Consider the following 15,573-nt stretch of genomic DNA (forward strand, 5'->3'; position numbering starts at 1 on the left):
ATTCATAGGTAAAAATGAATGATAAGGATTTATCTGGAGACCATGAACATCTATAAAATGTCAGGAGAACTTTTGCCTTGAACATAAAGAAAAAATGATTCTAAAGTGCCTTCCGTGAGACAAAAAACCTACATCACGAGTTTGTGTTGACTGTTTGCTTGGCACGTGCCTTGCGCTTGCGCTATTAGTGACTTCTTAATCTGTGCCTGCGGCTTTATGCGTAATAGCTGTGCTGGGGTTGATGCCCACTCACCCACTGCCACATCACAGTTTTACTTGGTCACGTAGGCAACTCACCTGCGGAAATGCTCGCGCCTATCTTGATGCTCTTTGAAACCGAAAATGCGAGTGCCAAAATTTGGAGTGCCAGGCCCCGAGCTTGGCAGTTCAGAACCATAGCTCCAAAGCTAACACAGCCAGTATACATGCTAGTTAAAAGCAACTCACCATACAGGTAAAAATCTTAAAGGGCCCGGCAACACTTTTCTAAGTAGCCATAAAACGGATTTGCGTAAGGAGCTCTTTGTCTCATGAATTCACCGCCACGAAATTTTCAGAGTACGCCCGGTACGTGCAGAGTTGCTAAAATTTGTCGCAAACTCCATTACTTTCTCTCTTGTCTTGTCCCGACAAAAGCACCCGAAGCTAAGCAGGCAGGGATGAAACGGGGAAAGAAAATGCGTTATGCACACCTCGTGCCCTTGAGCACTTTTTTCCTTCGAATGCAAGGCTTTTCAGTGCGATTGTGCGCACATGCATGGACAAGTCGTGGCGTTCTGCAGCAGCCGCAGTAATGAACGAGCGCGCCGTGCTCGAATCGGCCAATGGCTGATACTTAGCCTGAGACGTAGCGATTTCGAGCTTGCAGCATGATTTGTCCAGAGAAAAGAAAGCAATTTTTAGCCGACTTTGGCAATTTATTGTGAATTCCAGGCCACGTGCTGCGCTATATTACTTAGCACGCGTGTTCTCAGGAGTCTCGATGGCTAATTGAGAGAATTTTCTCACCATGCTCAAGAAGTGTTGCAGGGCCACCTTAAAGCTTGAAGTTAGAGCAATATGGTAAATATAGCCGTCAATCCAAACTGCCGTGAATCCAGTTCACTGTGCGCAAGCTATTGCTACAAAACATCTAGAAGAAAACACTCTGTCACATGTGAAAAAATATGCGCGGCTAGGAACCACGTGCAACAGTGCAGCTTACCTCCCGAATGGGCTTGAAGCAGGACGCCTCGATGGCCTGTGCTAGTGTTCCCTGAAAGAAGGGCGGACAGCAGTCCCCGTACCTGCACAGTGCAAGAAGCGCTGTCAATTAACATGAACATGAAGCTGCAGTAGTTGATGCTCAGTCCAATCATCGAGTCAATCAAGTTGGATGTAATGACACTGAAGCAATGCTGAGCTACCTGGGGGGTGACAATCCAATGATTCCACTATAAGGACTTTGAGCTAGTGTTCTACCTGCGTCACATAAGCACTTTCAATCGCAATCACAATTGACAAGGATTCGGCTCCATCCAAATCTGGAGTTGCTAGATGGCCACTTCACTCTTGAAACATCAATCATTTCATGCGAATTTTGGGAGCCCCTGTTTGCCTGAACTGAGTGAGTTACAAAGTAATTAAGTACATAAGAATAACCTAGAATAAGTACAGAACGCGAGAAAACAAGACTCGATGTTCTAAACCAGTCTGAACGAAAGTTATGGGACGGTGAATTCGAAAATGAGTCTACATCAAGCTGGAATTTCAGTCACAAATATTCAGCATACCTCAAGCTTTTCTTCAAAAGTACTTGGAAAATTCATTGTTTTCTTCCACTCTGTACTCATTCCAGGTCATTATGATTTTATTAATGACAGTGTAACCCTGATTATATGACTTTTACGGGACCACGAAAAATTGTCGCTCAATCTGAGAGCTGTATAATTGAAAAAACTAAGATTATAGACAGTGACACTCAGCCTTGCCCGAAAAACTGGTGCAGACCACCTGAATAAGCCCACGACACGACCTTAGGCCTATACAAGGAAGGTAGATTAAAATATTCGTGCCAGGTGGCAGCTAATGACAGCATTAGTTATTTTTTTTTAAATTTTGTAATACCCTTCATTTCAAAGGCATTATGGAGGTGGGTAAAGCATGATTTTATTTATTCAAACAATGCTAGCTAAAAAGAAAGAACAAACCATAAACATTGTGTACAAAGAGAACGGGTAAGTAGGTGCGTGCATTTATACAGTGCTAGCTAGTGCAAAACGAAAGAAGTGATGATCGGTCAAGATGGCCACAGATCCTGGAAGGCGGTTCCAGTCTACTGATGTTCTGGGAATAAATGAATTACTGCATGTTTTGGTTAGGCAACAACTTTATTAGGATGATCAATTCTAGTCAATAAGTAAGAAAGCTGAAAAATAAGTGACTCGCGAAGAGTTGGAATATGATGATAAATTTTGTGAAATAAACAGAGGCGGAAGAGCGTACGTTGAGAGGCAAGAGACGGCAGTTCGAGTGAGTTCTTCATGCATAAATGCCAGCGTGACGACTGTAGTTGTGAAGAATGAAGCAAACAGAATTGTTTTGGATTAATGCAAGAGAATTTATTCGATTAATTAATTAATTTATTTATTCGTATAACCTAAAGGTCCATTTGGGCGTTACATAGGGGAGTAGTTACAATAAAGCAGGGTTATGTGCAAAACAGAAATATTTATACAGAACACAAAAAAAATACTAAAAAGGTAAATGCAGAAACAAATTTCGCACCAAAATAGACATAGTAATGCAATGTAGCACTCAGTATGGCATGAAACGAGGTGTGCAATAACTGATGTGATATTGGCACTAGACTAAACGAAAGAAAGCCACAAAATGTTACAGTTCTACATTCTACATCTCCATTAATCTGCCAACAAACATGTCATGATCTCGCACAGATACAGCATCACTTGGTATTTTATTCCAATGATAAATCGCAAGAAACAATGGTGAGTCACGAAGGAAGTTAGTACGGGCAAACATGGGCTGTATTTTGTAAGCATGATCCACACATGGAAAAATGCGATGAGCTGGTTTAATCTGTGAATGTAAGAAAGATGACTCACTGAAATGAAACTTGTGGAAATGAGACAGCACAGCGATAAGCCTACGTATTTCTAGAGTAGGTAATTTCAACGAAGTTTTAATAGCTGTTATGCTATATAGCCGAGAATATTTTCCTGTGATAAAGCGGGCTACTTTGTTTTGAACAGCCTCAAGTTCATGAATAAAGTATTGCTGGTTTGGATTCCAAATAAGGGCAGCGTATTCCATTTTCGAGCGAACTAAGTTTGTGTATGCGAGAAGTTTGGTGGATTGGTTAGCAAAGTGCAAATTTTGTTTAATAAATCCTAGAGCTCTTAAAGCCTTACTGGCTATTGCCTCAACATGAGCATTTCATGAGAGGTTGTGTGCAAGATGAACTCCTAAGTATTTTATTGTGGTCACATTTTCCACTAGCCTATTGTTTATCATGTAATAATTCAGCTCAGGCTTCGTAGTTCTTGTAAATTGAATATACTTTGTTTTTGGAACATTAACTTCCATTTGCCATTGGCAGCACCATCGGGTGATTTGGTTAATGTGAGACTGCAGCGCACTCGTATCAGTATGACTAGTAATTTGTCTGTAAATTACACAATCGTCTGCAAAAAGTCTTATTGGGGATGACAATTGGTTACTTATATCATTATCGTAAATTAGGAATAGGATTGGCCCTAGCACGGTACCTTGTGGAACACCTGATTTTACTTTTACTTATAGAGACAAGGTATTATTACCAAAAACAGACTGATTGGACAGGAAAACAGCAACCCATTCACAGCTATTAGGATTGATGTTGAGGGCACTCAGTTTCATATTTAGGCGGTGATGGAGGACCTCGTCGAAAGCTTTGGCGAAATCTATAAAGGGAGCATCAACGTCTGTTTTATTATGTATTGCTTCGTGAATATCGGTTATTAGTTCGAGTAGTTGAGTTTCGCAAGAAAAGCCACGCTGGAAACCATGCTGACTTGCTAAGAAGAACTTGCTTGTGGTTAGATATGTCATAACTGCAGATGATATAATGTGCTCTAAAAGTTTACATGGTATGCTCATTAGTGAAATTGGTCTATAGTTACTGAGCAGACTCTGAGGGGTCAGCTGATTTAAAGATAGGAGTGATGTGGGCAATTTTTCAGGCGTCTGGTACGCTACCACTATCAATAGATTGCTGAAAAAAAGAAGCTAGAATGTGAGAAATAACAAGCTTTATTATTTTTAGCATTTTTGTGCAGACGCCGTTTGGGCCGGGTGCCGAATTGTTTGGGAGCCTTTCAATAGCTCGTTCAATACCTTGGTGTGAAATAATTAAATCGTTCACGACCGAATCTAGAGTCGTGAACTTAAGGTCAGGAGAAATGGGATTTTCTTCTGTGAATACTGAACCAAAATAATTATTTAGTTCCGTTGCAACATATGATGGTGAAAGAAGTACACCATCCTTGGAAATAGACACTTGTGATGATGAAGATGGTATGGTTTAGGGTAATCACCTTCCAAAATTTTTTTTGTATTTTCCTTTAAGGGCGTTGTTATATCATTGTTGAAGAATTTGTCTTTGGCTGCTTCGATTTCTGTCTTACATTGCTTGGATTGTTCACGGTAATGCTCCCAATCACTATCGGATCGCGACTGTATGGCTTTCGAGTAAAGTCTTTTTTTTTTCATTTATGCTGCGTTTGACATGCAAGTTGAACCAGGCGCTCTGGGTTGACGCTGTCACTTCAATTTTAGGGATATACTTTTCCTTTAGTTCGGTTAGCTGCGTCTGTATGAGATGCCAGTTCTCATTAGTTGTGCACAGCGACAAGGTGCGCGAAAATTCCAAAGAAGAAGACGACAGTTGATTTATAATCATATCAACATTAGCATGCGTGTAGCTGTAGATTGTTTTCTTTGGCTTTTCTGGCTTTTTGTTCACTAAAGTATATTCACAATGAAGCACATTGCACAATTAAATTCAGATCCAATACTGCAGCAACGTATTCTAGCTTGCTACGAATTAGAATCTTGTACATTGGTAGTATGGAAGTGAGACAGGTGCGGAAGAGAAGTTGCGGCGAATGTACCCAAGCATGCGGTATGCATTATTAATAAAGGAGCGGATACGGAGTGACCAGCTTAAACAAGTGGTGATTCGTACGTCTAGATAACGGTAAGAGATGACTGATTCAAGTGGGATGTTGCTAAATAAATAAGAAGAAGGAGAAAAGAATGTTCGAGAAACGCGCAATACCTTACATTTGTAAGTATTTAGTTTCATTTGCCAAGTCGTGCACCAATTAAAGATGAATTCAATGTCATTTCGAAAGGTAGCAACGTCACTTAAGCGGTTAATTTTGCAGAACACAACAGAGTAATCTGCAAACAGTTTTATGTTAGAAGAAACACATGAAGGTAAATCATCAATGTAAATTAGGAATAAAAGGGGACGTAAGACAGAACACTGTGGTTGAAGAAGGTGCGAGCGCATATTGATTCTTAAACCTGAAAACAATCGAATACTACGTAGGTAGATCTTTCTACCAAGAAATCAAATCCATAAATTGCCTGCGTGTGAGAACGAAACTGAAATCGCGTTGCCAATAGCCTCCCGTCAGAAAAGTCAGCGTCACAAAAGTCAGACGCAGTGTCATCGCTATCTCATAATGGCGACGGACCACGAGTTTGCGTAGAATGCCTTCGTGCGTGACTGAGCTGCGCGCGTTGCAATTTGTTGGCTTGTGAAGTGCAACTAGTGGTGTACCGCTCTTATCATGAATGCTGATGTCAAGGGAAAATAATTCTGCACGGTGAAAAAAGCAGAGTCACGCCCTTATGCGAGCACAAGCCCGTGACTGCAAGTGCCACGAAGGAATGAAATCGGCTGCATTTCGACCAGAAAAAGCTTCCAAAGACCGAAAACATGAAAATATCTGCATTTCAGCCGGCTGACGCTACTCTGTGTGGATAAAACTTGCCTAAGTAACGACCCCAGATACATACACACGCGGTCGAGGCTTATGTAGAAGCACATTAACTTTCAGGAGAATAAATTTTCCATTCTAAGAAGAGATTCTGTCTCACTGTATACTTCTCCAATCGTCAACCTAGGGGAACACAAGTTCATATTTTGCAATCATGAATATTTGATCGACGTTTAAAGGTATTTTTTTCCTTTCGGCTTTCCTTTCGGACGGAATCTGAAAGCTGTTGAATATGCAGGGTCGGCATAAAACTACGTTGTACAACCAAGGTTTTCAATTGATATCTCTATGGGGGATTTTACCAGAACCAAATCGATTCGTCGTAAAATGCAGAACGCTCCAAAACAGGGGGACGTATAATCGAAGTTCCACTGTACTCGGAGCCTATGTCAGTTAAGACAAACAGGGGCTCCCAAAATGGCACTTGAAATTTAAAAACTACACATGGTACTGGGGGAAAAATTACATACTTGAAATCAGCACACAAATATACATGAATCAGTGAGTTTCATTTATATTGTCAAAAAATTTTAAAAAATTATAGACACGTTATGTTTTATATGTTCCCAAGAAAAAGAAACAATTGTTTGTCCCCAATGTCTCCGAGAAAGCCTGCAGCTGAGCTCGCGCAAAACTTACCGTCTCGCAAATGCCCGGGAAAAATGTTCCACAGCTTCTGCCTCATCCTCCAGGCCTTCGGGCACTACACAATGAAAAAACATTTTTTTAACATAACTACAATGTCTTTATGACATGGTATTCTTCAGAACAACAGGGGAATGACGATGTGAATCTCCGATCAAAACTTTGTCAGTTTTAACTTAGAAGCTCACTAATAGATGTCAGAATATTTTCAGGATGACGAAGTGAAACAGGTAAAAGGAAGTGCCGAATTTACTCATGTAATGAACCCGCCCCTTTTTTTTTCAAGAAAAATGCCAATTAAAAGGAGGGTTATTTACGCGGGAGAAAAAAAGTCAAGGGAGTTATAAGAGCAAAAATTTTGCATGACGATATTAAAAAACATACTGTCCAACTGCTGCATGACTACGGAGCCTCTATTCGAAAGCTTCGCTTTCCATAGAAGAAAACTCCTTGTATTGGCCCACCAAATGCGCGTCGTACCTTTTTAGTAGCCCGAAGCTTTACACACGCTATCTGCACAACCACGCCTCACGTGTCGAGACACCTGCTGCATGCAAGCGGAGGGTGAAAAAGTGTTGTTTATATACGTCATTTCACCCCCCGCTTGGGTGTGGCAGGTGTCCCAGCACTTGCGACGTGGCTGAGCGGATAGCATGGGTACAGACCAACGCACACGGATCGACGCTGAAAGTGTTGTCCAGCCGCTTGATTCCCATGCTCCAGCGCATGCTAGACCAATGTTTAGTTTCAAAATGGTCATGTTGCTAGCACACTGGCCGATCGTCAACAAAAACGCGGTGTTGAATGGCAGTGCATGCACATTGTGTGTGCACGTTGTGCCATCAGCGCGGTTGCATTTTTTTTGCTTTGTTTTTGCGCAGCCGTGCTTGAGTGGCGCTATAAGGTGAAGGTTTCTTTTGCGTTCGACAGATGGTGTTGTGCCGTAAAAGGCGGGACTTTTAGATTTCAATCGATATTGTCCTCGCTTGCGATGCTGGCGACTGTTTAGCATGGTTGTTAAACTATGTTTTGACTTTTATTGTGCCGTTATTATGTGATATAATGGTGTGATTTGAAGTTGTTTCGATCGTCAAAGGTACTGGTTATCACACCAAAAAAAAAAAAAATGCACAGGTATATTTAATAAAAGATTTCCTTTTTCGAGGCCCAAGGTGGGGGGCAGGTTCATTACACAAGTAAATACGGTATAAACACTATTCAGTCATTTTCTGTGTTTGTGGCGACGAGCGATGGCACCGAGATTGAACGTGATTTCATGGATTATGTCCTTTATATATAGAACAAATATATTTGGCAAAAAAACAGCATGTGCAAACATAAGACAAGAAGCAAACAAAATATTGTTTGAATATATGTACCATAGAATCTTGGTGATACAAACCAGGTGTCTAAGAATTTTCAAAATTCCATGCTCAAACTGCATTGTGTATGATGGGCAAGGACTTGGTTTTTTAAACACTTTTGCGCATCGGGAGGTACAAAATTGGGTACTGAAACTGACGAGCTACAGTTGACAGCAACGTGCTTAGCTAACTTCAGAAGTATGAGAGTGTCCAGCACAGAATTGTGCTTATCATCAGTCGATACTACTGCTATGAAACATTTGTGGTTACCATCGATGCAATCGCGTACGATGGTGATAAATCTTCTAATGGCACCCCATGCTGACTGAGCTAACGTGATGCAGCTTGCTAATACCACTGTCGACAAAACAGCAGCAGATGCAATCATAGAAACAACGCATTTTTGAAAGCTCTAGCATGCCTAGAGTGCACGGATTCAAGACTGAACTACTGCTTGCAAGAGCCGCTGCACACGAAACCGCAATCACTATAATCATGATTATCAATAGTTGCTACGCAACTCTAAAAGTTCGTGGCGAAAGTAGTGGTAGATTAGAAGGCAATAAAGCCATGAAAAAAAAAACACGAAGTGTTTTGTTGTTCCTGCCATTCAATTATGACTTTGGTGAAGTGGGCTTCGGTATATACCTTTCAGTTTGTCTTAGCGAAGCTTGAAGCTTTGACATGCACGTTCACGAAGTGCCACAGTTGCGGAAAAAAAGTTAAATCTCTGGTGAGCACCTTTGTGGAAGAAAGTTCCAGAAAAACATATGCAAGTTCTTTTTCACGAAAAAAATTTTATGCGCATGTATCATAGCTTGAAGACGGATTTTGCTAGTTTTCTCTTGATATGAAATCGTGGGCGATGCGAATATTTTCCTCTACTCCAGCCTTGAGATTCACATCGCTGAGATTACGCTGTATTTGACGAACGTGTGGCGGACAAAGGAATGGGGAGAGACCTGACAATAACTGTATCAGCACAGAACGACCCGATTTCACTGATCGGTACATAAGATGCGACGCCTGGGGTTTCGCCCAGCCGTGATGAACACTCACTCAGAGGTGCTAAAGCAGTGTTGCTGCTTTCAGACGTAATCAGGCACTCGTTGGCATCCTCGAACTCGTCCGCATTACTGCTATCACTCGACAGCAACTCTGCCTGCAAAGGAATGCGTACACACACAACTGCTGATTCCCAAAGGTGTCCACGAAACACTGGCATTAAAAGAGTTGGCATTGAAGCGTTTAAGTTTAGTTCAGAAGTGTAGCACAAAGTCGCTACTTTCTCAAGTGCCATCTTTTCATACACAGGACCGTACTCCGTCTTCGGAGGGTTGGCATACAGCTGATTTTTCATCACACAACAGATTAGTACTGCTATTGGTCGATAGCTGACATCAACCAAGAGTGGCTTTGTATCAAAAGTCCCGCTCCTGACTGACTGCTCAAGGGTTGAAAGACGGGCTCGTTGGTATTGGATTACCCCACACTGAAGTATTGCCAGTGCAAACTGACGCTCCTTCTTTTGCATCCCGTTAGTTTTCGCTGCCAATATTTCAGTATGAATCTATTTGCTCAGCTGTGCAGATAGCTTAGCGTCAAGTGTACTGAACTCTTTTAACAGACAACAAAAGCCCGCTTGCTGCACTGCCGTTCACAGCCACCCCATGCGGGAGCACTTTTCAAAAGTGCGGCACAGCAAGTAAGAAGCTTTGTCTTACTGACTCTTTCTTAAAACGCGTGCGTATGGCCCTAAGTGATAAATGAATATTGATACGAAGTGATACCGCCTCTCGACGCGCGCAACCACACGCGTCATTAATGCTGCCCTCGTTGGCCTGTTTTAAATTTTTTAATAGTTAAGACAATCCCTGTAGATATGGAACTCTCAATAACGCGACTTGCGTAAAGCGCTCGCACTGCGCAGCGCATGTAAGCAATGTGTCCAAGCAAACGAACCACTGAACGCACAAAGGCCAGATTTGTTGGAAAAAAAAAAAAAAAAACACAGCGAAACGGTCGCCGACCGAAACACCAGGCTCGGCATAAAACCTCGTGTAGCTCCGAGCCGGCATACAGCGACGCCTCTTAAAGCGCTCGTTGCGAGTTTCATTTACAAAACGAATCAGTATTGCAAATCATCGTTAATGAAAACTGTTCCACATGATCGCCCATGCGTCATGAGTCATGAATAAAGTTCCAACTGAGTTCTGTCACCACGGAACCACAAATCGTGCAACGTGTCCTTACTGCTGATACCAAATGGGTCTCTCGTTACATGCAAAGTAAAGTTGCTAATCTATATGAATAATTGCCAATGGGGGTAAAATGGGAGCGGGTTGCATGCATTCTGTCGCTCATGAAACCCAGTTTGAGATCTCGCGTTCCAGAGCATTCAGGAGACGTGTCGCATGCAGGGGGATGACTTCACATTTACACAACAAAGAACTCACAGCAAACGCAGGTGTGCAAGTGACCACATGCAGCAGCGTCAACATGAAAACCGCAGTGACCGGAGGAACGCTCTGTATACGCATAACAAAGAACCCAAGTGTTAAGCCCGTTACACATGCCACTCATTAGGGTGGCTAACTCAGTGGTTTTCAATAAGCAACAAGCGTCAGAACATGCAGCCTAGCTAGCAGAAACAGCACGTTCGACGGACAGCAATATTATTTTACGAGATCACACATATTTAGAACTGTCCAGAGGAGACCATAGCGGCACCATGAGTGGGGAAGCACGCCCATGCTTCCTTTCCCTTTTGCGGCCGCAGAGTTGCGAGAACACGTCAGCCTCTTCGAGATAAAGGCAATGAAGCCTCTTTCGAAGGGCCGTTCACCACGGGTCTGGTGTGCACTGTCCCCCTTTCCCGGCTCGTGGAACAGATTACTATCCCTTGGCAATAGAAGGAACTCTCGTTAGAGAGAGGGTAACTAGGAGGCTGGTCAAAACGACTGTTCGGACAGCGAGAGGGTCTCCTTTGCATGAGCCGCCGGACAGGGATGACCGACCTCAGAAATCCCTGCGAGCCAAGGCGATCAACGACCAAAGTTGTTAGCCTACCCTTTGTTATCTTCATAGAGTGGACCATCCCTTTATGCAACGTTTATGCATTATTGCTAACGTAGCAATAAAGTGGTGTTTTCTTGACCTAGCCTGTTGTCTCATTCACCCGAAACCCCTTGTAGTTAAGATGACTCGAGCTACAAGAAGGGGACGTTAATCGTGCTGGTACAACTGGGTGCGGCTAGTACATTTGCTAGGCTTCTGCACCAGCCATGTATAGGGCGGACCTGTTCACATAGGAACCTTCGTCAACAGGTGCAACGTTAAAATCACGCTTGGGCGTGTCTTATATTCTTGGTATTCCTAGCGGTGCCCGGAAAATTATGTATAGTCAACTCAGCCTTTTTTTCCCCTGAAGCTGATGATGGCATCAAAAGTCTTGCTTTTGAGGCTGTTTTGAAGCAGTTCGGCGCAATTTTTGCGATATTTATGCTTTTGGAGCAGCTTGGCACAGGAAAATGCGCAATGTGCACAGCTGTCTCACCTCTGCAGACTCGAAAAATTTTTTTGCGGCAATCTATTCACAGGGCAATAGACACCCACTGGAGCCAATCGACGATTTCTTAGAAAAGTGGTTCAAGACTCCTTAACATTTCCCATCGTGCTATAGGGTGTCTAGTCTCAGTTCATGCAAGACTACCTTTTCTTGACAGAGTGTACGCTCAGGCACGCTGGTAATTAATGTTTACTTTTTTTAGCACACTAACAAACAAGGGCGAAAAGTGAAGCAGACAGAGTGCTGCAAAAATGCTAATGCCAGGTTTCTGAACAACGAGACTGGCAATTTTTATTCAGCACAATGCTAGTAGGACTACTACTGGCACACGGCAGATTGAGAGATGAAGTAAATCTGCATGAACGAGTGGGCACAGCGTGACAATTTACTCAATCAAACGTGCCAGCCGTGAGGACACCCTAGATTTGGGAACACCAACGCATTGTCCCCTGACATGGTTTCTTCAAAAACCAACCAAACAAACCAGATTGATCCAGCATTGGCGTCTTGTGCACCTCAATCGCGACGTGAATGACTCACCGCTGACGAACTGGTGCCCCCAACATTCGCCACGGTCAGCCGATGTTCGTTAGCGTTACCAATGGCCAGGGACAGTGCCATCTGCGTAAGAGGAACACAGTAATAACAACATAGGTGATGTTATCAGCGCTGCACCAATACGAGCCCCTGATAAGCCCAAAAACTATCTTAGTAAAGAGAATATGCAGCATTTTTCAATTGCTCTTCTCCACATGCATCCCTGGATACAGATGAGATGGGGGTAGTGCTAAAGGTGACCGCACACAAACCAAGGCTCATGGTAATTTACTTATTTGATTCTCCTGGAACCCGAAAATCAGACCTTGTAGGGGAAAACCCGCTTAGATTACTTCGGTATCCCCCATTCCCTTGAAACTTTTACATGGAGGTAGTAGAGTGTGGTGGGTTTCCTTAATAAGCATACTGCTTTTTGTTTTCCTCTTTCCATCTGAGCGAGCATGCGGAATTATATACAATAGACAGAGCCATAAAGCAATCATAATGTTGTAACACAGTGCAGAGAACCTGATTTCTTGTTTGTCTTTTCATTAATTGTAATGCAAGTTACCGTTTCCATCATAAGCCAACCCCCACAACTTTGAATGTTATGTTCAGTCCAACCTATAATCTTAAAAATACAGCCTTTTTACTTTTGCACGGCAGAATGGCAAGGCACGATTCCTCGCTGGATCAGCTATTGAATTTACACGGTGCTTAAAATTAAATTCTAATGAAGAGCATAAAACCGCTCAGTAACTATGAAGCTATGTCAGTTAACTGCCTACCAAAGAAGCAGTTAATGTACATGATTGTGGTCCCACACAGGTGCTCACCTCATCCGGTGGTTGCGTTGGTGACAGCCAACCTATCCATCGTTGATGACGCACAGGTATGGATGTCAAGTCGCTCACATCTTGTTTCAGCTGCACGGAAATGCGGGACCGTTAAAGTCTCACCTACATGAGTGACACAATATGATGCCAAGCAGTTCTGGCGGCCCAAGCAGAGACGATGCCTCTGCAAATAACGATCTGCACTATATCAACAGCTTTTGCTCCACAGTCCAAGGGTGCTGCAGGTATGGTGGGTTAATTAGCACAGGAATGACTTGCAATAAATTTATCTTTCAGCCCCTTAAGTGCTCCAGTGACATAAATTGATTCTTTTAAATGGGGGAACATGGAACTTGAAAAAACTTTTATTAGGGGTGCCCGAACAATAAAGCAGGGTTATGTGCAAAACAGAAATATTTATACAGAACACAAAAAAAAATACTAAAAAGGTAAATGCAGAAACAAATTTCGCACCAAAATAGACATAGTAATGCAATGTAGCACTCAGTATGGCATGAAACGAGGTGTGCGATAACTGATGTGATATTGGCACTAGACTAAACGAAAGAAAGCCACAAAATGTTACAGTTCTACATTCTACATCTCCATTAATCTGCCAACAAACATGTCATGATCTCGCACAGATACAGCATCACTTGGTATTTTATTCCAATGATAAATCGCAAGAAACAATGGTGAGTCACGAAGGAAGTTAGTACGGGCAAACATGGGCTGTATTTTGTAAGCATGATCCACACATGGAAAAATGCGATGAGCTGGTTTAATCTGTGAATGTAATAAAGATGACTCACTGAAATGAAACTTGTGGAAATGAGACAGCACAGCGATAAGCCTACGTATTTCTAGAGTAGGTAATTTCAACGAAGTTTTAATAGCTGTTATGCTATATAGCCGAGAATATTTTCCTGTGATAAAGCGGGCTACTTTGTTTTGAACAGCCTCAAGTTCATGAATAAAGTATTGCTGGTTTGGATTCCAAATAAGGGCAGCGTATTCCATTTTCGAGCGAACTAAGTTTGTGTATGCGAGAAGTTTGGTGGATTGGTTAGCAAAGTGCAAATTTTGTTTAATAAATCCTAGAGCTCTTAAAGCCTTACTGGCTATTGCCTCAACATGAGCATTTCATGAGAGGTTGTGTGCAAGATGAACTCCTAAGTATTTTATTGTGGTCACATTTTCCACTAGCCTATTGTTTATCATGTAATAATTCAGCTCAGGCTTCGTAGTTCTTGTAAATTGAATATACTTTGTTTTTGGAACATTAACTTCCATTTGCCATTGGCAGCACCATCGGGTGATTTGGTTAATGTGAGACTGCAGTGCACTCGTATCAGTATGACTAGTAATTTGTCTGTAAATTACACAATCGTCTGCAAAAAGTCTTATTGGGGATGACAATTGGTTACTTATATCATTATCGTAAATTAGGAATAGGATTGGCCCTAGCACGGTACCTTGTGGAACACCTGATTTTACTTTTACTTATAGAGACAAGGTATTATTACCAAAAACAGACTGATTGGACAGGAAAACAGCAACCCATTCACAGCTATTAGGATTGATGTTGAGGGCACTCAGTTTCATATTTAGGCGGTGATGGAGGACCTCGTCGAAAGCTTTGGCGAAATCTATAAAGGGAGCATCAACGTCTGTTTTATTATGTATCGCTTCGTGAATATCGGTTATTAGTTCGAGTAGTTGAGTTTCGCAAGAAAAGCCACGCTGGAAACCATGCTGACTTGCTAAGAAGAACTTGCTTGTGGTTAGATATGTCATAACTGCAGATGATATAATGTGCTCTAAAAGTTTACATGGTATGCTCATTAGTGAAATTGGTCTATAGTTACTGAGCAGAGAGGGGTCAGCTGATTTAAAGATAGGAGTGATGTGGGCAATTTTTCAGGCGTCTGGTACGCTACCACTATCAATAGATTGCTGAAAAAAAGAAGCTAGAATGTGAGAAATAACAAGCTTTATTATTTTTAGCATTTTTGTGCAGACGCCGTTTGGGCCGGGTGCCGAATTGTTTGGGAGCCTTTCAATAGCTCGTTCAATACCTTGGTGTGAAATAATTAAATCGTTCACGACCGAATCTAGAGTCGTGAACTTAAGGTCAGGAGAAATGGGATTTTCTTCTGTGAATACTGAACCAAAATAATTATTTAGTTCCGTTGCAACATATGATGGTGAAAGAAGTACACCATCCTTGGAAATAGACACTTGTGATGATGAAGATGGTATGGTTTAGGGTAATCACCTTCCGTGCAAAAGAAAAAACTTTTATTAGGGGTGCCCGAATATTAGAACTTTCAAATATTTTTAAAACAGTGTTTGCGATTCAATTTAATTCACACCATAATTTTACTATTTGAACTTCCAGAAAACAAATATAATGGCTTATAATAATAAAAAATCATCATGCAGCACGCTTGGTCCTGCATTTTGGTGCGCTGGAGTGCAAAACTGCTAGACTTTCACAGGTGCTCCGAGCGGCCGTTGCACGACGAGCTTGGCCGGGGTGTCCATTGCCGACATTCATAAAAAAGCCATCAACG

General features: G+C 42.1%; 1 protein-coding gene across 1 annotated transcript in view; it reads right to left on the minus strand.

Moving 5' to 3' along the window:
• The window catches only part of LOC142786491 (FAS-associated factor 1-like), a 66,604-nt gene that overhangs the window by 31,535 nt on the left and 19,496 nt on the right, over positions 1-15,573 (minus strand). Inside the window, exons 7-11 of the mRNA XM_075884205.1 lie at positions 12,998-13,087; positions 12,165-12,245; positions 9,116-9,218; positions 6,687-6,750; positions 1,205-1,286 (exon numbers count right to left, since the gene is read on the minus strand). Of these exons, the coding sequence (XP_075740320.1) occupies positions 1,205-1,286; positions 6,687-6,750; positions 9,116-9,218; positions 12,165-12,245; positions 12,998-13,087 (420 nt within the window). The remainder of the gene's footprint in view (positions 1-1,204; positions 1,287-6,686; positions 6,751-9,115; positions 9,219-12,164; positions 12,246-12,997; positions 13,088-15,573) is intronic.

Source organism: Rhipicephalus microplus, unplaced genomic scaffold (assembly GCF_043290135.1).
Source record: "Rhipicephalus microplus isolate Deutch F79 unplaced genomic scaffold, USDA_Rmic scaffold_24, whole genome shotgun sequence".
NCBI classification, from domain to species: domain Eukaryota; kingdom Metazoa; phylum Arthropoda; class Arachnida; order Ixodida; family Ixodidae; genus Rhipicephalus; species Rhipicephalus microplus.